Source organism: Acomys russatus, chromosome 4 (assembly GCF_903995435.1).
Source record: "Acomys russatus chromosome 4, mAcoRus1.1, whole genome shotgun sequence".
NCBI lineage: Eukaryota > Metazoa > Chordata > Mammalia > Rodentia > Muridae > Acomys > Acomys russatus.
Window position 1 is genome coordinate 78,201,982 of NC_067140.1, and position 23,311 is coordinate 78,225,292.

The 23,311-nt window shown below is 43.4% G+C and overlaps 1 protein-coding gene across 8 annotated transcripts in view; it reads right to left on the reverse strand.

Moving 5' to 3' along the window:
• Kif16b (kinesin family member 16B) overlaps positions 1 to 23,311 on the reverse strand; it is a 270,389-nt gene that overhangs the window by 204,593 nt on the left and 42,485 nt on the right. For all 8 annotated transcript variants that reach the window (XM_051144756.1, XM_051144755.1, XM_051144754.1 and 5 more), the window contains exons 4-12: positions 21,228 to 21,344; positions 18,686 to 18,783; positions 17,909 to 18,018; positions 14,422 to 14,564; positions 12,968 to 13,136; positions 12,668 to 12,799; positions 11,225 to 11,400; positions 4,842 to 4,907; positions 1,062 to 1,121 (exon numbers count right to left, since the gene is read on the reverse strand). In XM_051144756.1, the coding sequence (XP_051000713.1) occupies positions 1,062 to 1,121; positions 4,842 to 4,907; positions 11,225 to 11,400; positions 12,668 to 12,799; positions 12,968 to 13,136; positions 14,422 to 14,564; positions 17,909 to 18,018; positions 18,686 to 18,783; positions 21,228 to 21,344 (1,071 nt within the window). The remainder of the gene's footprint in view (positions 1 to 1,061; positions 1,122 to 4,841; positions 4,908 to 11,224; positions 11,401 to 12,667; positions 12,800 to 12,967; positions 13,137 to 14,421; positions 14,565 to 17,908; positions 18,019 to 18,685; positions 18,784 to 21,227; positions 21,345 to 23,311) is intronic.

Here is a 23,311-nt window from a genome sequence, read left to right on the forward strand (position 1 = left end):
GTCCCCAGGACCATCAACCCGCTTCCACTACACAGAGGCTGAGCTCCACCTCCACCTCAAGGGGGTCTTTATAACCCCAGAGTAGGGCAGGCTACCTCGCCCACACACATACAAGCGGACACACAATACCGCTGACCCTGGCTCTGTGGGACTGTTCTCTGATGAGGACTCAGTGGCTAGCCCAGGATCTCAGGTCTGCCTACACAAACCAGGAATCAGGCATGCCAGCCACTTCACATACAGGAGAGCCAAGGTCATGGACTGCTGCCACATTTAGCCAAACCCTGTGGAGCTTGGCCAGCCAACATTACATGGAGCTTTGTTTTTATCCTTAGGGCACTTCACTAGACCTCAGAAGCAAACTGCAGCATCAACAACCCCAGTGGACTTCTCTTAGACAATAAACCACATGCCATCAAAACACAAGTTCAAACTCAACTCCAAACCCAGTGCAGTAGGAGTCTTTTTGCCTACCAACAGAGCCAAAGTATAAACAAGAACACTCCTATTTCTCAGCACAGAGTATGAAAAATGGAGACCAGAATCACAGACACCCTTCATAGTAAGTGTTGGTAAAATGCATCTAACAATCACCTGGCCACTGAGACATGGGAGAAATTCGATGGGAGTTTAGAAATTCTTGAAATCTAATCATGCTATGCAAGTGTATTCTATAATGATGTCATTAAATCCATTTTCATTCTCAATATATTGCTTTTATGTTGACTTTAACAAAATTAGAAAGAAAGTGTATTTTCCTTGAATAATAGGATTTTAAATGCACTAAGCCAAAAATGGCAAAACTCCAACAAGTAAAAGCAAATGTCTGGAACATGACAGTAACCTGTGCACGTTCCAACTCCCGTCTGTGATGGGTAATAGCAATCACCCATGACCTCAAAAAGGAACCACAAGGCCCATTTGGCCACAAGTCCAGTCAGCTTCACTGACCTTACCTTAAGCAAAGCACATCACAGCCACATCTCAGACCAGAGAGAGTGTTACCTACTTAAGCCGGCACAGTGGCACAGCATGACTCAGGCACTTTTCACAGTCCTTACTTTCAAAATATTCTGGGTTTCATTCCACTTGTTTGTCCATTCCTTAGTCAGTTCTTGGACCTAGAGACAAAACATAAATATATAATGATTTTATTTAAAATTAACAATTTTTTTTCTTGAAAGTTTCTAAATGTTTATACCTTACAGAAAGATGAACTAAGCCCCAACCCCGTCTCTGTGTAGGTATATCTGTGAGCATATATATAGGTTAGGCATGTGTGTGTGTGTGTGTGTGTGTGTGTGTGTGTGTGTGTGTATAATATACACTTTATTTTAAAGCTAGCTAGTTAGCTCTACTCCTTAAAAAAACTCCTACTAAGTATAAACCAAACAGCTGGTTTCGTCAACAACCTACATTACAGAAAAAGAGAGAGAGAGAGATGTGTCAACTTATAGCGCTATGACCTCTTCTCCACGGCACTTAGAGGAGCCTCTTTGGATTCTGAACCACTTACAACTGCAGGATGGCAAGAACACATCAGGTGTCTCTATTTTTCCTGACCACATTTTAGGAAATAGCCGTATACTTTCCTTCTAACTGGACGTGATGATTAAATCACCTGGATGCTGCACTTTTCTTTGAGGAGATAATTTGCTTTTGTAGCTAATTAATGAGGTTTATAAATCTCATCTACCTTTGGGTAAAGGGGAGGGAAGATGCTTCTTTACTTGATTCTTTCAGACACAGCAAAATTCTACTGATAAAGATCAGTTTCTTTTCAGTGGGCTGTAACTCAGGGAAGGAAAAGGCCCCATAGTTGAGTTCAGTACAGTTGGTGAGTGCTTCTCAAAGTAATCAAGCTTCCATTTGGTTCTAGAAAATGTTTTAGATGATCCTTATGATTAATTCACTGAGAAGCAAAAAAAAAGTGATACACGAACCAAGAGACCAGAAAAACATGGAATGAAAAATATGCTGTGTGAAAAAGGAAACAAATAGAAGTAAAACAGTAACTTAGGACGGGGAGAGCTGACCTCTGGAGATCACTCTCTGTCACCTGGCTGCCTCTCAATCCCCGTAGCAGAAATGGTCTCCCCATGAGGCACCTGCTGCACCCCATCCTAAGGAAAAGGCACTCTCCATGGGCCTGAAAGCACAGCCATCTTGACTAAACAAGGTGTGCTGCTGACAAGGAAATGGCTGTCTTTGCTGATCACCCACCCAGGGGGAAACCAACCTACCTGACTTAAAGTCAGGGGCGCCACGCACGTACTCATGTCACTTCCTGCCTGTCCTCAATGCCTTGAAAAGGCTGTAATGACTATAAGAAACCATTCATACCCAGGAGCTTTCAAAGGTCAGCAGGGAGCCACACATGGCCACTGCAGCTTTTTGTTCTAAAAGAAATTTTTCAGAAGGGTATAATTCGGGATCTTTTCTCCCCCACCAAGTTGGGGACGGAGTAGCATACTGAACTCTCTAATTTACACTAACCAATGAGTACATGTTCATCACCACTTATCTGAGAACACAGGCCCTACCACCTCTCCCACTCCAATATATATGTCCTTACTGAAGAAAGGTGAGCTTATCAATACCAAAAAGACCCATGACTTCACAGTGTATGGAGAGGGGGAGATTCTGAGATGCCCAGTCATAAATGGGATGCCTTCATCAAACACTTCCCCTCAGGGGTCAGAGCCTACGTGGATGACAAGTGGTAAGATTTTAAGAGTCAGAAGGGATGGAGGACACCAAGCAAACAGCACCTCCCAAATACAACAGGAACAAGGCCATATGAACTTACAGAGACCACGAGGCATTCACAAGGCATGCACAGGGTTAAGCCAACAGGGTCCTAATGCATGTGTGAGTACAAGCATGCATGTGTGTGTGTGTGTGTGTGTGTGTGTGTGTGTGTGTGTGTGTGTGTGTGTGTGTTTGGGTGGGTCTGGGAAAAGAAAGTATGATCAGAATATCTTGTATGAAATTTTTCAATAAAAACGATATGATCCATCTTTTCAAATATAATTAAATAGCCTGAGCTTTTAAAAAGTTCTAAGTATGCCTTGGATCTATCAGTGTTTAAATCAAATAATCTTTATCAAAAACATTAACAAAATCCAAGTACATGTTGCATCTCTGACAATGTGACTGAATAATAAAACAGGTGGCAAGCAATTAGAAAGGTCAGTAAAAACCAGGCAAACATTTAGAGAATGTTATGAACAAGATGGGCAGCCATCTCCATCACAGCATGTAGCACACACTCTAATTAAGATGTTTATTGGTTTCTATTAACTTGCTGATTATTCCTGAAACCTATAACTGATAAACAACCACACCCGGGCCTTCCACTGCACTTAGCATATGAAACAGTAAAATATAAAATGTCATGAGAAAAATGAGAATTAAGAAATGGACGTCTTCACTGACACTATTATCAGATATTAACCAACCAACACAAGCATGAACAAGTTCTAACTACAACTCAACTGGAATCTCCCACACTGTGAGCCCTGAGTTTTTACCTTCAGACCATTTGTTTTCCACTAGGGTTGTTTCAATCATTTAGCACAGGGGGCGAAAAAAGGACTCCTAAAGGGCTTTTATTGTCTGTTTCTCTTTTCCCAGAGGACATTAAAAAAATAATAATAACATAATAGAATCAAGTCAGCCATGAAGCTTATTTTTAAAAGTGCAAGCCTTGATGGCAGCATCTATCATCCAGCTCTTCAGTTCTGGTCCCTCACTTATGCTCCCTTCCTGCCTCTTAACTGGGCCCTGACCCACAGTACTTGCAGTCCAGAGTGCTGAATATCTCACTGCAAAGACTGGGCTCCAGAAAGCTGACCAATACTTAGCACAAGTTGTGAGGACCACTTGTGGGAAGCCATGCCAAAATCCGCCATGCTAGAAATCCTGTGCTTAGGCTGTATGCTGTGATCTTCAAGTTGCTGACCTCTCGAGGTCTTGTATTCCAGGCTATCCTTGGACTATTTACCTTTGAAAGAAGTAGGGAAGTCCCAACTTGGAACCACCCAGAGGATTAAGGAGTTCTTGCAAGGAACTACTCAGAGAACTAGGAAGTTTTACAGGGAGGGATTTAGGCTATTGCATTCTTGCCCGGGGGCTAGGGTGAGTGAGATGAGAATAGATCCTATTGACCTTGCCCTGTATATGTTCCTGCTAGTTGACAGTAAAGTGAATCTTGATCAGAAATGTCCTGACTTGATTCGTTATTTCTTGCGTCTCTGTATCCTACTTTATCAATCCCCACTCCCTCTTTCAGGTGAACCCTGATTCGATTTTTCCAGCGGGCTGGGACCCAACAACCACTGTGGTCTCATGAAGGTTAACTGAAGGCCCCTGTCTAGGACTCTGCCTGCTCTGCTGTTTGAGTAGTCGCACTGCCATGAGGCCCACCTACGACCCTAACTGTAGCAAGTCATCACGTGCCCTTCAAAGTCTGCGTACTAACATGTGAACGTGCAATATATAAAACGCTAGCTACTATTCTTCCGGAATTATGATGGGCGCACGTGTGATGGCGCATGGCTGTAGACCTGGCACTCAGAAGGCTGAGACAGAAACACCATGAATTCAAGAGCAGGTAACACTATATTCTGTCTCCAACAGAGAAGCAGAGTGTGGCCATGGGGTGGGGATGACAGTTAAATGTAATGAAGAAAATGTGTGCCCGCTAGCGGAAAGCGCAGGTGGTCTACTCGGAGGTGCAGGCCTAATGACAGTCTCAAGTTGTGACAAACATGGACTTACGGTGCTTAAGATGTTTAAGTCAACATTCAAATACAATAATAACTCAAACCAACACTTACTCTTGCTTCATTCTGGTGCAGCTTCTCCTCCATACTTAAAGCTGTAGGGGAGTCCAGGAGAGCAATCTACAATTTAAATCACATCAGGAGTGAATAAACAGAAATGGTGCACACCAAGGACTTCCCCAAATAATCAAAAACAGTTTCACAAAAAATATAATTTCGTTATAAATAGTAATTTCTCACATATCCTCCAAAGTATCATTTGTCATTAAGTGTCTAATCCATGGAACACATATGCTTTAATATAAAAATCATGGCATTGCAGTCTTAAGCCTTCATCTGCTATACAAATGCTATATAGCAGCATTTCCCTAAAGTTAAACACATCAAAATCCCTACAGCTTCAAGAATTCATTTGTCTGATGTACACAAAGTACAAAGTTAAAAAAGTAAGACACACAAGTTTTGCTTAATAGTAATTTAGTCTGAAATTTAAAAAAAAAAAAAAAAAAAAAGTTCTTTCCACTAGTTTTCGCTAGTGATGGCATTCAGTAAGCATGTGGCCTGGCTCTGGTGCAGTCTGTGTTCATTTCCTCATCCGCGCTGCAGAAGTGAGCATTCTGAAGTGAGAAACAGCAGAACCAGGTGAGAGGCCAGGACAAGTGCACAGCCAAGATGCACCTGAGCAGCAGGAGCGCAGCTGCCCTGAGCTGTCTGCTGTTCTTGCTGCCTGAGATGTGACAGCAACAACGGAAGAATCCAGCACCCAGGCAAGAATTCTTTCTTAATTTAATAGAACCATATTTATGTTGGGTTGTGTAAACGGCATAAGCCAATTATCCTGACTATTGCCTTTTTAAAAAACAATGTATCAGGAATATTCCATTAAACCCCTTTCATGTTCTTTTTAAAGATTCTATTTCCATTGTTTGATATTCACTGCATGGGTGCCCTGTGGGCTGCTGCTGGTGTAACCCAAATGATGTAAATGTGGGTTTTTGTAACCATTTGCTTTACCAGGAATGTGACAGTAGCTATCATCGCACCAACTGCCTGCCGTGTACTTGTATCAACAGAGTACATTCCCTGGAGGGGAATTCCCTAGTCATCATGTGACTCTTCTCAACAGAGTACATTCCCTGGAGGGGAATTCCCTAGTCATGTGACTCTTCTCTACAGAGCCCGCAGAGGTTTCTACCTACCTTTCTTGGATCTTCTGAGGTTCAGCTAACCACTCAGTCTAACGGATGACTGTGGGCCACACTGGGGCTATGTGGTCACAGAGGGTAGAGCCGCTCTGCAAAGTACAAGTAATAGAGCTCAGAGACAAGAGCCTGGTGACAGTCTCTAGAGCACGCCTTTGGCCATCTGTGTAAGGGCTGGAGAGTCACACAGGCATATATGCATTCCACCTTGGCTTCTGAAATCCATAGGCCACAGCAGCCAAAAACCAGCAAAAACAGCAGGGGCTCACTTCCAGAGGCCTTCTAAGGGCCATGCCCAGTTACAGGAGTCCCTGGCCTCAGGGGACCCAAAGGTATAGCCTCTCACCTGCCATCTCAAGTTTATATATTGTCTATCTTAAGTGCATAAAATTCATCAATAGGAGGATTGTTTTCATCATTATAAATGCCGCCTGGTTACACAGCTGGCCTCCTACTTGTATCCAGTTTACAGACACGAACGCTAAACTAAGGCTGCGCCCTTGCCAAGATGCTGTACAGTCCATGGTATTCATTGTATTGAACATTTTTCACATGCTCTGGAAGCAATCTGAAACAATTTTTCTGCAACTTGTGCTCACACTATTCTCCCCTTTTCCTGTTGAGTTGTGATGCTTTTATTTATAGCTGTTCTTTCTGTAGCAAGGAAAGTTGTGTGAGGCTGCCTGGGCCACAGCCGCCTTGCTAGTCTGAGCTGTGTTAATTACAGCAAATGTCTGTGATGTTGTGCACACCTGCTTCGTCCCCACTCAAATCTGCTAACCTCGCCAGCACGGAACGGGAGCATTCTCCATGACAAATGTATGTGGCTCTGCCTCCTCTACTTCCAATTGTTTTGTGTTTTCCTTCATGAAAGTTGATGTCCTGCCTGATTTTAGTTGAGAGCTGCTCTCTTTGTCACCCCAAAGCAATCTTCTCTTGAGCTAAATGCATTGCTCGGTCTGCACCACTCTCCTTCTCTGTGAGTTAACTGTTGGGCCCCACCTATCCCTACAAGCACCATCTCCCTGAGCTTTACTCTGCGCTCTCACCTTAACCACATGCCTCTTAAATGCCTCTGTTAAGTTGGTCTGCTGTTTACAAAACTGAGCAGTCCATTATGCCGCTGTCCTTCTGTCCCATTGTTTTCTTTGCTGTTGAACTTTCATTGCTCATTTAATTTCTATTTTTATTAATTTAATTTTTTTCCAGATATTTTTCTGAAAGATCAGGGAATTGAAACATTTTCTTTCTTTAAAATTAAAAGTAAAAATATTTGCACTTGATAAAAAAAAAAAATTATCCAGAGTCCAACTTCATTAATCACGTGACAAATTTAAAACCACTCTGTAATATATGGCCATCAAGACAGTCAATGACAAGTGAAGAGCAGAGTGTGCGCACACATCTGCAGAAACTAAACTGGAACTGGCATATGTTGAAGGGGAATGGGAGCGGCATAACTACTTTAAAAACGGGTAGCTCCTCCTGAAATTATGCACACCATATGTAGACTTCTGACCAAGTCTTCTTAGGTGTAAGACTCACAGAAATACATCCGTATGTGCACTAGAAGACACTTAAATGTCCACAGCAAACACACTAAACCCCCAAAGTAAATGAAACAGGAACCACCCCAAAGGAAAATCAAAAATTGACGGACAGATGAACTAGGAAATGTTTGTGTGATAGAATACAAAAGGAAATGAGAGTAATTGGGTCTTCACCCACATGTAACAGCATGGAAGAACCTCCTACACAAGGTGTTAGATCAAAGACACTGGGCCCAAGGACACAAACTGCAAGACACCATGCGTGTAACGGACAGAAGCAGGCAAACCCAAAAGCTCCGCCTTAGCTGCTCAGAAAGGTGGGTACCCTGAGAGGATGGGAGGGTGGGTCCTGGCAAGAGCACTAAGAACAGCTCCTAGGATGTCGGCGAAGCTCTGTCCTCAAGATAGGTAGGTAGATGAGTGACTTGAGCTCATCCAAGCAAGTATATATACATGATGCAATTTTTCTGTATTTATATACTTCTGTAAAAATTCTCTGTATACTTTAGCACATATACATATATTTTTGTGTAATAGGAAAAGTAAATACAAAGCCAAATCTTTCTGTTTTATGAAACTTTATTTTTTAAAAGCTTGGCACATGATCTCCGCAATGGCAGTATATAAACTTACTAAAAATAAGAACTGATTTTTATTTAGCTTTGCTTAAATAAACAATTCCAAAAATGGAAGTTAAATTAGCACTCTCAAGAACTGTAAGAGGATTTGAAGTAGAATATTCTAGAAATAGAGGAATACTCTCAGAAAGATTTACTCAGAATTATTTTGGAGAGAGGTTGAATGAGGAATGGTGAGTGTGTGTGTGTGTGTGTGTGTGTGTGTGTGTGTGTGTGTGTGTCCGCGTGTGTGCGCGTGCGCAGGTACATACATATGGAAGGTTTAAGGACAACTCTGGGTGTTGCTCCTCAGGTACCTTCCACCTTTGTTGGAAATCTGTCTCTCAAGGGTCACTGCACAATGTCAGTCAGTGCACAGCTCCCAGGGTTCTGCCTGTTGTCATCGCCTTTCCCACCATGGCTAGGATGCCAGGTGCTGCCCTCCTCACCTGGCTTTATAGAAGCAAGTGCATCACCAACCAGGCCCTTACTCTGAGACTTTTTTAAATGAACATTTAAGAACATTCATGTTATTAATTATCACAAACTTAACTAAGATATGCTTGTAATGTCGCAAAGATTTATAGGTTCAGAATGTTCCTTATTTTGAATTAGACTCCCATGTTCACTATAGCGTTTGTGTTAAATTTATCAAGATATATTCTAAATATACTTTTCATCCTCATTTCCAAAACAGTAATAAAATCACTCCCTTAGCTATAGAAATGATGTTGACTACTGAAAGGAACAAGAGGAGTAAATAAAGACAACAAGTAAACAAAGCAAACACAACCTCAAGTGAGGATTGGTGAGAGGCTCAGCGGGTGTGCTGGGAAGTCAACTTGACACAAGCTAAAGTCTACTCAGAGGAGGGAGCCTCAACTTGGAGCTGTGGGCAAGCCTGCAGGGCATTTTCTTAATTAATGATTGATGGGGGAGGGCCCAGCCCATTGTGCTGAGGGTCACCCCTGGGCTGGTGCTCCAGGGTTCTTTAAGGAAGTGACTGAATAAGCCACTTGAGCAAGCCAGTAAGCAGCACTCCTCCATGGCCTCTGCATCAGCTCCTGACTCCAAGCTCTGGCCTTGTTTGAGTTCCTGTCCTGACTTCCTTCCACGATGAACAGTGATGTAAGCCAAATAAACCCTTCCTCCACAAGTTGCCTTTGGTCATTTGTAAACTTTGGTTTGCTTTCTTTGTAAACTCAGTAGTGTTATGTAAATATGTTTTTGTTTTAATCCCATGTGGGATTTTAGTTTGAGTTTGAGTTTGTCCACAGCTGTTAATTGTCTCATGTGGGGAGTGGTCTAGCACTCTGGGGCTGTTAAGGAGAGTTGGGTTGGGGGGGCCCCCGCGTCAGGGTGGAGTGCAGTGTTAGCACGCGATGTGTGGTGTTGGCATGTAGCATGAAGCAGTTTGAGGAGACCAGAGACAGATGGTGTGGCAGTTTGGAGCAGACAGGCAGAGAGGACCCGCTTCAGGGCGCAGTGGCTTAGAAGAGATTGCTGGCTACATCTGCTGTTGGCAAAGATTAGTATAGACCCAAAGACCCTTTGAGCCTAAAACAGCCTGGAGTAGTAAAGAGCCCCCTCCCCTTCCGACTTTCTCTCTACTATATAGGGCTGGGAGGTTAGAAGGGAGGTTGAGGCCTAAAAACTCCAAATAAAATAGGTTTGTTTTTTGTTTTTTTAAAGAGTGCTACAGTCATGTTATTTCATCACAGCAATAGTAATCCTACAACAGTGGGTAAAGACACCTGACACCAAAGCTGCCAACAGGAATTCCAGCCTAGAAACTCCCATAAATGAAAGAAGAGAAGCGAATGCTCACAGCCGTCTCCTGACCCGATGATGGGTGCCATGACATGTGCATATCCACGCTCCCTCAGCACATTCTCTTCAAAGACCAAGTAAAAGCAGCCTTTTTTTCAAATTCTTTCCTTCACATATTACTCATTTAAAAAGGACTACTTTAGATAAATAATGTTTCCACAACACTGCTGAAGGATTCCAACAACAGTGTATAAACAGAAACAAGTATTATAGCTGCTGATACTCTGCCAGAAGCCAACATCACAAACACAAGCGTGCAGATGCTTTCATGCACAGTGAAGGAGTCCTGTTTGTCTGCTGTGTGCCATCTTGTGGGAAGGGACCACCAGGCTGACTTTAGGACACAGGAAACTGAGGTTTCTCCTCGACAATACTTCCATATACAAACTATTTATGGGTTCTCAAGAGTGGGGAGTACTGCATATCCTTGCGGGGAGAGCACTGAGCACTTCCCATTTATAGAAAGGGAGTTACTTAGTGATAGACTTAAGTAGTCAGAACACCGGAAGCAATAAATGCGTCTTCATTTTATTTCTAACAGCAAGAGTTTAAAAACTATCTCTGATTCTCTTTTAAGGGTGGCCACTCTTCACAGTAGTACCTAAGGCATCTAGACCTTAACTTATGCCAGTCCTCACAGAGCCACTCTGCATGAACATGCTCAGACTGTGAGAAACAAAAGGGTACAACTTCTCTGGAACTGAAAAGATCCTGAAGCGAGGCCATTTCAGCAGTCACGCAAGGCTCTGGAGAAGAGCAGCATAGCCAGGCCTCAGACATAATATCAGAGGCACCACTGAGTTACCATGTCCACCTGTGACAAGGCTAGAATGAGACCAAGACTCAAAAAGGCGTTCAAGCACATCTTCCCTCTGTTAAAATGCATTTACAGTCATAAAATGCATCGGTAGAATTTTAAATATTACTCTACGCATCTGAATCTCTTTTTACTAATGGAGATTATGCCACTAATCCTATTGCATGCTAAATTCTCATCCATAATTGATAACTATTAGATGGTTAATCATTTAGGGCTTAGTGGATGAAGTCTTACACCGAGCGCAGAGGGAATCTTCGCAAAGGCTGACGGGAAGCTGATACAGACTGGCTAGCGCATCCGAAGCTTTACTTAGTGCTTATTTACTCAATCAATACCACAGGATAATTGTCTCATTAAGATCTAGAAATAGATGCCATTACTCAAAGAAAATTATCTATAAATCTCAGAAAAACTCAACCTGATTCCCTTGAGCGAGCAGGGTTTTCAGCCTGGCTATTTCAGCTCGCAGCTCGCGGATGAGTTTGACGTTGGCATCCTCATTAATGGTAGGCTTGTTGATGATGTTTTTGGCTCTATTTGCATAGCGAAGGGTACTTAGGGTTTCTCCATAATTGACATCAGCAGGTGAAATGGCTGTGAAGAATGAATACGAAAAATAATTCATCTAGCACTCCATGTTTCATTTAACACAAAGTTGGTTTGTAATTTAAAAGTCAGATTAACCCCAGGTCACAGGAGAGAGTAAATATGCATTGCCACCACACTGAATATTAACAGATTATCTAAGCTTATAGGAAAGGGTGCTCACTATACCAAATCAGACGCCGCTGTGCTCTTCCCACATTTACAGTAGCCCACGTGAACAAGGCCAAGATGGGGTGTGAGAGACCCCACGTAGGGAAGGGGTTTTCTCAGGTTGATAACATGGAATTTCAGGCCTGGGCTTCTCTACTTCATAAGAATTAAAATACTTTTACATTTCTGTTAAAAACTCATCATCTGTAAAAGCCCAAAGCCCAGCAAATTTTCAAAAGTCAGAGGCTGGTTAATTCCTTCCTTCTTTCCAGAAGCTGTGGTTAATTTTTTCCTGCAGCCCACTGCCATCTCTACTTAACATCTAAGTCTAGGACAAATACATGGTTGTCTTCCTTGATGCCAACAGTCAACGTGTGGCAAAGGGGTACAAAGAGGACAAAGGAGAGAGAAAGGCAAAGGAGGAAGAAACAGAGGAAGTAAAGGTAACAAGTCCTGAGTCCCCTTAATAAATCCCCCATTCTACATAATTTTCTCATTTCTACTTCTTTTGTTTAATTGGTCGCAACTGTAAAAAATAAAAGTATATTACTATTCTCATTGTGTTGAATGGCTTGACTTCTCCTTTCAATTTTAAATTGTAAATTCTGCATCTACAATTTAAATTGAAAAAGATTGGGTTGTTGGTTTTGTTGTTGTTTTTGGTTGTTTGTTTCCCCCCAAGACATGGTTTCACTGTGTAGACTGTCCTGGACTTGCTTTGTAGACCAGGCTGGCCTCAAACTCACAGAGATCTGCCTGCCTCTGCCTCTCTGAGTGCTGGGGTCACAGGGGTGAGCCACCACGCCTGGCTTCTGTTGTTCTTTCTTTGCTTTCTCTATAAAGGGTTTTCTCCTATGAGCTGGTGAAGTTCCAAGTGTCTGCCTTGAATTTTAAGTAAAGAGAAGCTGAGCATGGTGCCCCGGTCTACAGAACTGTAGACGGCAAACTACAGATGTGTTACAACAAGTGATTTTCAAGACAGGAAGAGCATTTATTTCAGATATAAAAGATGCTGGCTACATCCGAGTGAGACACTTTCAACTTAAATATTTACAGTTAATTCACAGGAAACGCTGAAGCCCAGGAATGTAATTTCGATCCTTACTAGCAATCATGATGGTTTTAGAGTTCCCTCCAAGGCTATCTTTCAACAGCCAAGTCAAAACTGAATCCCGGTAAGGCACAAAAACTTGTCTCTTCTTCACAAGAGGATTGGCTGCATCCTGAGATAAATCAGCTGCAGGGAAGAAGGAAACAGAAAATAATTCAGAAGTCTCTGCTTTCTCTAATTTAGCTCTAAGATCTGGACATGCTGTCTGGGTTGTAGGACACACATCCAGCAAGCGTGTTCTGTGCTAAAACCATACCAAGAGAAAAAAAGGGCAGGAGGTAGCTGCAAGCCTACCTAAGGCAGAAATGACATTTCCCAGAGTCACAAGGGACTTGTTTATATTGCCCCCTTCCTTGAGTCTGACCCCAGTGGCACCGGTGGCATCTGCACGCTCACTTCCGGCAAGATCGACAAGGTGGATCTTGCTCACGGTTTCACATGGCATTTCAGCGTCGAATTTTGCCTATGGAAAGACATGCATGTAACACTGAAGAGGACAAAGTGTCTGGTGCTTTCCATTACCAAGTTCCCATCACTTTCCACCCCCAGTGGATGTCTCTCAGGTAGACTTTTCTGTTCATTTTAGTTAATTGGTATCATAATGATTATGAGAATTTCCCAAACTAAACCAGATGCAACAGAACTCTACCACATGTGACTCTGATGCTTTCTGAAGACCCAGTCCCTTTGGCAAACCACTGTCACTCTTGACAACACCCCTCAGGATTGGAGACCAAAACAACATGAAACCATCCCCTAAAGGGACGGGGAAATAAAACTAAATGAGTAATTAGCTTTATTCTTCTGGAAGCTCCAGCATTTCAGGCACAAAGGCTCTTCAAAGCATGACTAACAGTGATGGAAGATATCATTTGACACTCTTTAATAAAACGCACTACATCCTTAAAGATGTGAAACAATAAAATGTAATTCCCGTGCTTCTGAATCCTACCACAACTTTGTATTTCCAGAGATCTTTAACCTATGTTTTGTATGTTGAACCAAACCCAAGAAACAATAATAAAAATATATTTTGATGGACATGTAAACCTCTTAGAAACCACAGTCAGCTGCATCCTAGTTAAGCATCTGTCAGAAAGCTGTAAAAGGCAAGTAAACCACAGTAATGTAAATAACAGGCTGCCTGGCTGTTTCTGGTGTGGTCAATGTCCATATGGACAGACAAGCCCAACTCCTAACACTTGCTGAAGCCAAGAGGACTCACAACTCTGGGTTCCTGTAGTCTGGCTTTGGTAAGAACCACTTCTCCTCAGCCACTCCCAGCCGCCTTCAAGACACTGTCCACCACTCAGCCATAATGAACTCTGACCTTAGTGCCTCTAAATGCTCACTGTCCTCTACTAATCAGAACCAACACTGGGGCCCATGGAGCTATAACATTCCTCACCTCTGCTGCCAGCTGCTCTGCCACAAAATCCATAATCTCCCACTGTGCTCATAACAATGAAAACTTTTGCTTAATTAGGCAGAGAGCAGGTTTTTCTTATGCCTAGAACAAGTGGAAGGCTGCTGAAGATTCTTAAGGATATACATCAGGACGGTTAAATCACTGTGAATACAGAAAGGCTGAGCACATAGCACATGTTCAACCCTAATTAGCAGGGAAGTGACAGCCAGTCACCTTTGCTGGCTGCTGCTCCTGGTTCAACAGAGATCAGTGCTCAGCTGGTGCTAACCAGCAAGGGATGGCCTGAGGGATGGAGACTCTGCCCCATGGCTGCCCTCACCTGAGTGAACTTGATGGTGAAGATGGCATGAGACCTGCTACTGACATCGTTCATCCCGGTGGCTGCAGTGGTGCGATTGATATTCCCTGCGTCCATGAGTTCTTCCACATCACTGTAGTTCTGGACCAGATGCTTGGATAAATCTGGAAGGAAGAGGGGGTGAAGAAGCCCTCCTGCTATGTATTAAAGGAATCGAGGAGCTTCCTCTAAGAACCACGCATGACTGCTCATCTGCTGACCTGGCTAGAGACCTTGCGTCTAGGGGCTGGTGGTCTGTAATATAGACTTGGGGCTGGACAAGCTGGTTGGCCTCAATGGGCCTCAGCAAGCTAATCTGAGTGCCCACTGCACTCCATTACAGAAAGTGCCTGGAATAAAGTCAGCTATCTACAGCAATCTCTTAGAAGCAGTCATGGCACATCGAAGAATATAAAAGCTCCACCCTCAGGAAAAACCTCATGTAAGCCCTACTCTCATGCAAAACCTAAAAAACATTTTTAAACTCTAAAAATTTTTTTATCGTCTCTTTTTTGTTGAAGGGAGAGTAGCTCATAGAGTTAAAGGTTACATATAATACATAGGCTCCTCTGCTTCGTCCCTATGATAAATTCTGTTGCCTTATGTCAGGTGACCAGTGTTACCAGACCCCCCTTACCCTTCAAGAAATAATCCACACATACGAAGGCAGTTACATGTATATGGAGTCACCCTCCCTCCCCCTCTATCCACATGGTAGCATCTTGGGCTGCACACACATGAGGGCTTTTGATCAACCCCACACACTAAGATAAAATGATTTTGAGAGTAGTATATCATGAACATTTTCTGTATCCTGCTTTCTACTTAAGTACATGTAAGGATCCTCTGTAACAGCTAAGGTGACCTGGTAGTTATTTTTAAGGCTGCAGAGAAATGACTGTATATCAGAAAAACAACCAATTTAACCAGCAGCCTCTTGAGACTACAGAGGTTGTTTTTATTTTATTTTATTTCCAAACACAAGTGAGGCCTGTTAAAATATTTTGTGCATCAGTCTTTTCGAATGTATGGGAATGTGGCTATGAAATAAATTCTTTGAGATAGAACCACTAAATCAAAGGACCCAGGGACAGCAAAGCTCCCTTCCATAGAGGGAAGTTCACAGCAGCAGCAGTGAGGATGCTTGCCTGCCTTTCCCTCCCAGCCTGTCTTCCCTTCCCAGGCTCCTTCGGTCCCCAGACCCCTTCCCCTCCCAGCACCCTGTCCATCCACCCACAGGGGGGACAAGCATCACCAGGAAGGGCTCATCTGCTTTTTCACTGTGATGAAGGAAGCAGTATGGTTTCTCCAGTGGTCTAGGTGGTGATGTAGCCCTGTGCTATGGAGCACTTACCAGGCATCTCAAAGGAGACCCCAGCTCTGACTCCTAGCACCATGAGGAGAAAAACAATTTTTCTTCTATGTTCTGGGTTTTCAAGTCAAAAAAAGGTTTGCTTTTTCTAAGATTCCGGAAGAAAGAACCCATGGTTCCCTGTGATCATGTCCTCATTTCATATTTCACATGTAAATCCTTGACCTATTTTTCTAATATTTTGGTCTAAATATTAAGTGATGATACTTTATTTTTCTCATGTAATCTATAACACATACTTCCTTAATGTTTGAATAATGCATTATTTATAAGGATCATAAGTATAGCGGTCAATATACAGATTTTTTTTTACCGTGTTTAATTATTTTGTCTCTTCATATATCAGTTTTATATGTCTTAGTATCTGGTAGAACAATTAAAAGAAAAAGATAAAGGTCCATGATAGGCTGAAGCAATAGGTATTCCGTAACACACACACACATACACACACACACATGCACACACACACACGCACACACACATGCACATACACACAAACACAGCTGGACACCTTTCTCTGGGAAGACAGAGCACAAACACAAATGGGAACTTAAAAAACAGAGATGGGATGCTGCTGGCACACTGCTGACCTCAAGATTTAAAAAGGAACTAACAGGTAACTCTTCAATCTCATGTCCAGTTCTGTTCTTGACAAGAAGAAAATACATTTCATGGGCAACGCTATAAGAACCATGTTTCCATTAACAATCCCTACAGGCTGTCACAGCTCCATTGGGGAGAGAAAAATTAGCCTCCTAACAAGCATGACCTGAAACCCAGTGTATTAGTTACTTCTCTCACTTCAGTGATAAAAAGTACTTGATAAGACAACTTAATGGAGGAAAAGGTTTATTTTGGCCCATGGTGAAAGGGGAGACAGTCACCACAGTGGAGAAGGTGTGGTGGGAGAAACAGGAAGAACCTAGCCACTAGGCACATTGTGTCCACAATCAGGAGGCAGAGAGCCACAAATGCCTGTGTTCAGCTTTCTTCAGTCTAGGTCCCGAGGGTCAAGTTGTTCCACTTCAAAGGAAGTAATAATTCCTCACAGATATGCCCAGAGATTTCTTTCCATAGCAATTGAACCATCCCATGGACTTGACAAGATTAACTCTCACAGCCTATTTAAATACCTAGCAAGGGCCTGTTCACTATACCACATTACATAACACCCTCTACAACTGCGTCTCAGTTAATGGGGGAGGCGCTAGTTCAGAGAATGTAAATTAGTGAATTGTCATGATCATGATGCAGGAACCCCCCACCACCAAAGTGCTCACATGACAATGTTGTAACTTAATACCACAAAGCTGCAGTCCAGAAAAGGTGCCCAGATCCTTTGACCAAGACTGCCCTTACTTCATGGTCCTGGTTTGCACGTCTATTAATTGCATGATATAAGACACACAAGAGAGGCCCAAGCTAACCTATTAGAACTGTACTTAAGCCAGTCTGGACTGTATTTCTTCACAGTGCCAGGAAAGTGCACACAAAGAAACTCACCCTAACTATAGAAGCGCTTCCCGCTGGAGACCTTCACGACACATGGATGTGGTCCTCTGGCTATGTGTTAGCCTGCTGTACCCTTGCACTATAAGCGATAAACTACTTTTCTTATTTTAGTAGAAAGGGTGAACTCATTCACTGTCTGCCAAGCCCTTCCCGAGACTGTGGAGGTGTGGTGCCCGTCACAACACAGACGCCAAGAACCAAGAAGAAACTCCTCTGGGAACCTGGCACCACCACCCCTTAGGGTCAGTGAAAGTATGCTAGTAAAATGCAACACCACTGAGACACCAGGTTTGTGGAGCTGGACTTGATCATCTTGTTGGAGAAGGGGAAAATAAAATTCCAGAGGGTTCTTAAAGCCAAAGAGAATGATGGGTAAACCTTACAAAATACTGAGTACATACCTACTGGAGCTAAGATGTATAAAACAAACACTAGGAAGTGGCAGCTCCTGTCACTTCTACTGTAATAAAGTTCCAAAAGTAAACAACTTTTTAAATTCTTGCCATCACCACATTTCTGTATTTTTTATCAATCGCAAGGGAGGAAAGGGGGTGAGTGCATGAAGACAAGAGACTCCCCTCTTACCTTCAACATAAGGTCCTTCTTTGGGATGCTCACGTACTCTTAAGTTGAAGGTTTTAGATGACTTCCGCCTAAGCAGGTCTCTCACACGTTCGTTATAAATTTCTAAGTAGCTACAAGTTTTAAATAGATGAATTTTAGGAAAAATGTTTTTAAGACATTAATACTAACAAGCACACTACCCATAGCAACAGTGGCCATGCACTCCTCTCCTGCGAGCATTACAAGTTTTTCGCTGAGTCCTTGCAATGGCCCAAAGGTGGGTGCTTCACTACCCCACTTCATAGATATGACAAGCGAGGTCACTTGCCCAGAGTCACAATCACCAAGAGGATAAGTGGCTCTGAGCAGCACATGTCAACACAGCTCTGCTCAGGACCCTTGGGGACTAGCTCCTGACACAGACTTGGGACAGAAAGGGAAAGGTGCCCTGTGCTGGCCGTGACCGCTGTGAGGGACAGACTGGCCAGGCCCCAGCACAGGGAGCGCCACACGTATTACTCCTTCAGAGCAGCATCGGTGCGTACGCGCACAACAGTCAAGGGCGCGCTCCATTTCAGATAAAAATGGAGCACTACAGCGTGTCATCAAGCTACGCTATTTCACACCCAAATTGTACTTCATGGTCTCACTCTTATTCCTGACTAACATTGGGCTCAGGTCAGGAAGGGGCAGGTTCATTCCTCAGCAATCTGCAGCCTCAGCCTCCTCTCTCTCAGACCTCCACATACTTAAGCAGCCTGGCCCCTCTGAGCCCTATGCCTCAGGCCACAGCCCTACCTGACTTCTGTCCTGAAGGAGGCTTCATCCCATCTGGTGGTTTCATTTATTCGACTGAAGAGCGCTTCACAGATCCGAGGTATTAAGCCAGAATCGCCCTGCAATGGAGGAAAAGGGTGCCACAGCCGTCACTCAGACCAGACGGAGGCAGGCAATGACTATGCATGCTGCTGGTGTGGACTAGGCTCCAGGGGCCTGGGTGCCAAGGCCAGACTGTCAAGCTTCTGTACGACTGCTTCCTACTCTCAGATGTCAAAGAATAATGCCTTCTCATTTCTAAATGCTAGGATGTGGGTAATAAATGTTTATCAGATATTAAACCAATTAACAATGGCTTGTGAGGATAAGGAGACCTGTTCTCTATCAAAGAGGATAGTTTACAATGTAGAATAAATGTTAAAAGTATCTGGATAAATGACAAAGCAGGAAAACTGCATATCAGGCAGAAAAGAAACACTGGGGAAAAAAAAAATCAACCCTTATTAAGTCCTCTAGAGGCTATCTTAAAATGTAGGTGGCACAAGCACATTCAACTATGAAAGGCAGCCTTCCTTTGGCATAGTAATCCCTGCATGTGTCCCCTTAGGGAGAGCAACTCCACCTCATCACTAAGCTATATAAGCATAGTGCACTAAGCACGGACACGCCTGTGAACAACTCTGCGGACACAAACTAAAGTCACCTGAGAGGAAGGAAACTCAATTGAGAAAAGGCCTCCAGAAGACCGGGCTTTAAGCAGACAAAAGTATTTTGTTAATTAGAGATCGATGGAGAAGGGCCCAGTCTATTTTGGGTGGTGCCATCCCGGGGCTGGTGGTCCTGGGTTCTCTAAGAAAGCAGGCTGAGAAAGCCATGATGAGCAAGCCAGTAAGCAGAGCCCTCCCTGGTCTCCAGCTCCTGCCTCCAGGTTCACTCCCTGTTCAGTTCCTGTGACTTCCTTCAGTGATGGACTATGGACATCCAAGCACAGGCAGGATAAAAACAAACCCTTTCTGCCCCAACTTCCTTTGGTCATGGTGTTTCATCATTGAAACAGCAGCCCACTAAGATGTTCTGCACCCCCGCTCAAAGGATCTGAGAAGCATCACTGCCCTTATAAGGTGTTTTTTCTCTTTGTATCTACCATTCAATTGGTACAAACTTTTAACAAGGAAACAGCCTTCCACCATAATTTTTTTATCTTTAAGTAAATAAAACACTGAAGCTATATGAGAGCAGAGAAATACACCTGCCATTTAGGAGTGCTTTGTAAATGTTTTATATAAAGGAGCTCGCAGAGAACAGACATGCCAAATTTATTTTTAGAGGATTTTTTTTTCCCCCAAAAGTTCAGTAAGAAAACAAAAGGAGAAAAAAATAACAGCTAAAGTCAAATGGTAAATTTAAGGAGTGCTCTCTCTCTCTCCCCTCACCCCCCCCCACCCCCGCCTCTCTCTCTCTCCCTTGCTCTCTCGCTCTCCCACCTTCTAGCATTGTGACATGCGGTTCAGGGCCATACTTGGGAGTGTAAACACAAAGTCTGGGTTTGAGAAGCCAGGTTCCAGGCACTTGAAATGATGCTCCTGATATTTGTTCCCCTCCAATATCAGGCTTCCATGGACCACTAAACCTTGAGCACTTAAGACACCACTGCACCTGCTGGCAGGGAGCCATAAGGCCACTCATAGTGTCTACTTCTAAAACACACCACATGGAAAAAAAGCAAATATACACCACTGTCTACATCTTAAATAGCTCTTTGTGGGTTTTATTTGTTGTTTTTTTGTTTGTTTTGTGTGTTGTTAGAGAGCCTACGGGGCCTTGTGTATGCTGTGTAGATGTTCTACTGATCAGCCACATTCCCCATCCTTTGTGTGTGTGTGTCTCCAGACAAGGTCTTGCTAAGTTGACTATCTGAGCAGGCCTGACACTTGCGATCATCCTGCATCCGCCTCCCAAGAAGTCAGACCTACAAGTAGGTACCATTGCATCCTATACCTACATCTCACTACACTATATACAGGAGCAAATATAAGATAAGTGCCTGTTGATTTGTATTGATTAATTACTAAACTGTAGGTGTTGTGTTTATAACCATATAAACTGTGAGGACTCTGTAATCACGACTTTTTTCATGTATTTTCTGGACTTACATAATATCTTTCCATCAAAAGTTAAACTTTCCTGTTTAAACTATTCTTAGTAAAAATGTTCTGAATAATTTTAAAAAGAATAGACTTTGGTAATTTTATTCAAACTGTTATGCTGGCATAAAAGAAGAATAAATTACTTTCTTGGTAAGATTATAAGGCCTTTAAAAGCAGAAGCGAGCTGGGACCTGCACCCATTATTCGTGCTTATAACATAAAACTATTTCTAATTTCAAATCCCTCCAAGGAAATTTAGTCCAACTTATTACTGAGTTTTATCTTATTACTGAAGGAAGATAAGCACAAGAAAAGTTGGTGCAGACCAAGTAGATAAGAGATAATTCTATCATTCTGAAAAAGATAATAAAGAAAACTTTCTTTCCTCACAGCACATAAACAACTCAACAACGTACAGAATTTCCCATCATAGTGTAGGACTTTCCGGATCCAGTTTGCCCATATGCAAAGACACAAGCATTATAACCTTCAAATGCAGATTTCACAACATCTGTGCCCAGAGTTTTGAAAACCTAAAAGAAAAAAAAAATAAATAAATAAACACAAAGAATACAAGTACCATGGATTTTAATAAAAGCCCCTGCGCTGTTGACAATATCCGTGAATGTTACTTTCATCTTTAAGGATTACAGCACAAAAATAAATCACTGCCGAGCTATAACAACAGAATACGTATGCACCCCAGTTTTTAATCAAAAGTAAACTTCCCAAGCAAGCAAAAAGCAATGCCTTCCTCTTTCCTCCTAAGTTAGCAATGGCTTCTGAAATATAAATGTAAACAAGGCCAAGTGGCAATTGTGTCTGGAAGCAAAGATATTAATGCATGATGTTAAAATTCAGACCTGCATAAATGTGTAAAGCTATTCATCTTATCAACGCTCCAAGAAATTAATATTGAAAGCCTAAAGGTCACAGTAGCTGGAATCCTGCCAACTAGAAGCTGTCACTTCTTGGTGCCAACACCCATGCAGGTGAAGCTCTACAGGACCTGGGCTAGCCGAGCGTCAGGCTGGGTGGGTGAGCCTAGAATGGCTGGGCTCCATCACAATAGAGTCCCAGTGTCTGGATACATAACCATACGTGTAGACATCGGGGGGGGGGGGGGGGGGGGGAGACAAGATGTGTGGGAGGGTCACATCCACCACCTAAGTCTCTGTCCTGTGCACACAAAGCTCCAGGAGGACAGCTACTGTAAATGAGACAGTTTGCTATGTGAAGTGACCCTCTTATGCCGAGCCTGGTTGGTGTCGCATGTCCCTAAGCCCAACATACCATGGCCAACTCAAACATCTGCCTACTACAAAAAGTAGAAGCATCAGCAGTGAGGGATACCGGAGAAGCAACACGGGTGGGCTCACAGGCAGAGAGAGAACACGAGTGGATTCACAGGTAGAGAGAGAACACGGGTGGGCTCACAGGCAGAGAGAGAACACAGGTGGGCTCTCAGGTAGAGAAAGAACACGGGTGGGCTCACAGGCAGACAGAGAACACGGGTGGGCTCACAGGCAGAGACAGAACACGGGTGGGCTCACAGGCAGAGACAGAACACGGGTGGGCTCACAGGCAGAGAGAGAACACGGGTGGGCTCACAGGCAGAGAGAGAACACGGGTGGACTCACAGGCAGAGAGAGAACACGGGTGGGCTCACAGGCAAAGAGAGAACCCAGGGGGTCTTATAGGCAGAGTTGGGGAAAAAGGATGAGTGGGAGGACCACTGTACACAGTAGGACTCCTACAGTGATGCTACCCTCTGAGCCAAGATCAGATTCAGAAAGCTAAATCTCACAAACTACTCAGGGCAGGAAATGCTAGGCTATGCTGGCCATGGAGTACCTGAGGAACTCAAGAAAGCCAATGGCCAGGCCAGCAACCCAGCCCAGGGAAGCACGACTCTCTATGAACCTAGGAATCAGTACATTGCAAAACTTCCCTAGTGAATACTGCACGCCTGACCACAGTGAAGTCTACTGACAATTCAGTGGACACCCATGGTGTAACAGAAAGAGCCGCATGGACTTCAGCTTTCTTTCCTCGAATCTGTTTGCACTTCCTTCAGATCCATCAGTAAAACTTAACTATTGTTTCAACTGAATTTCTACCAAAAATGGATACAGCAACTCCTTCTCAGTTAATTTTTTACCTATTTCAGCTTTAGACTCTGTTATTTTTTTATCTCATTGTCAAAGTCTAAGGACTTATTCGATACCTAGCCATGACATTTCCTGGGCACTGTCAAAGGTTCATGCATTAATTCAAAGCAGAGAGGGCTCATGAACCCTCAGCTGAGGAAGCCGACAGGGAAGAAGGTCAGGTCTCAGGCCCTGGGCAGAGCGGCAGAGCTGGCGTTGGACCCTCATCACAGGGCTCTGGCTACATCTCTAAATTCACAAGGCCCTGGTCCTAGCTGGAAGGGTGCATCCGCAAACTTCTGTGAAGCCAGAACCAAGCGCAGGGATCCAGACCACAAGCTTGGGTCTCC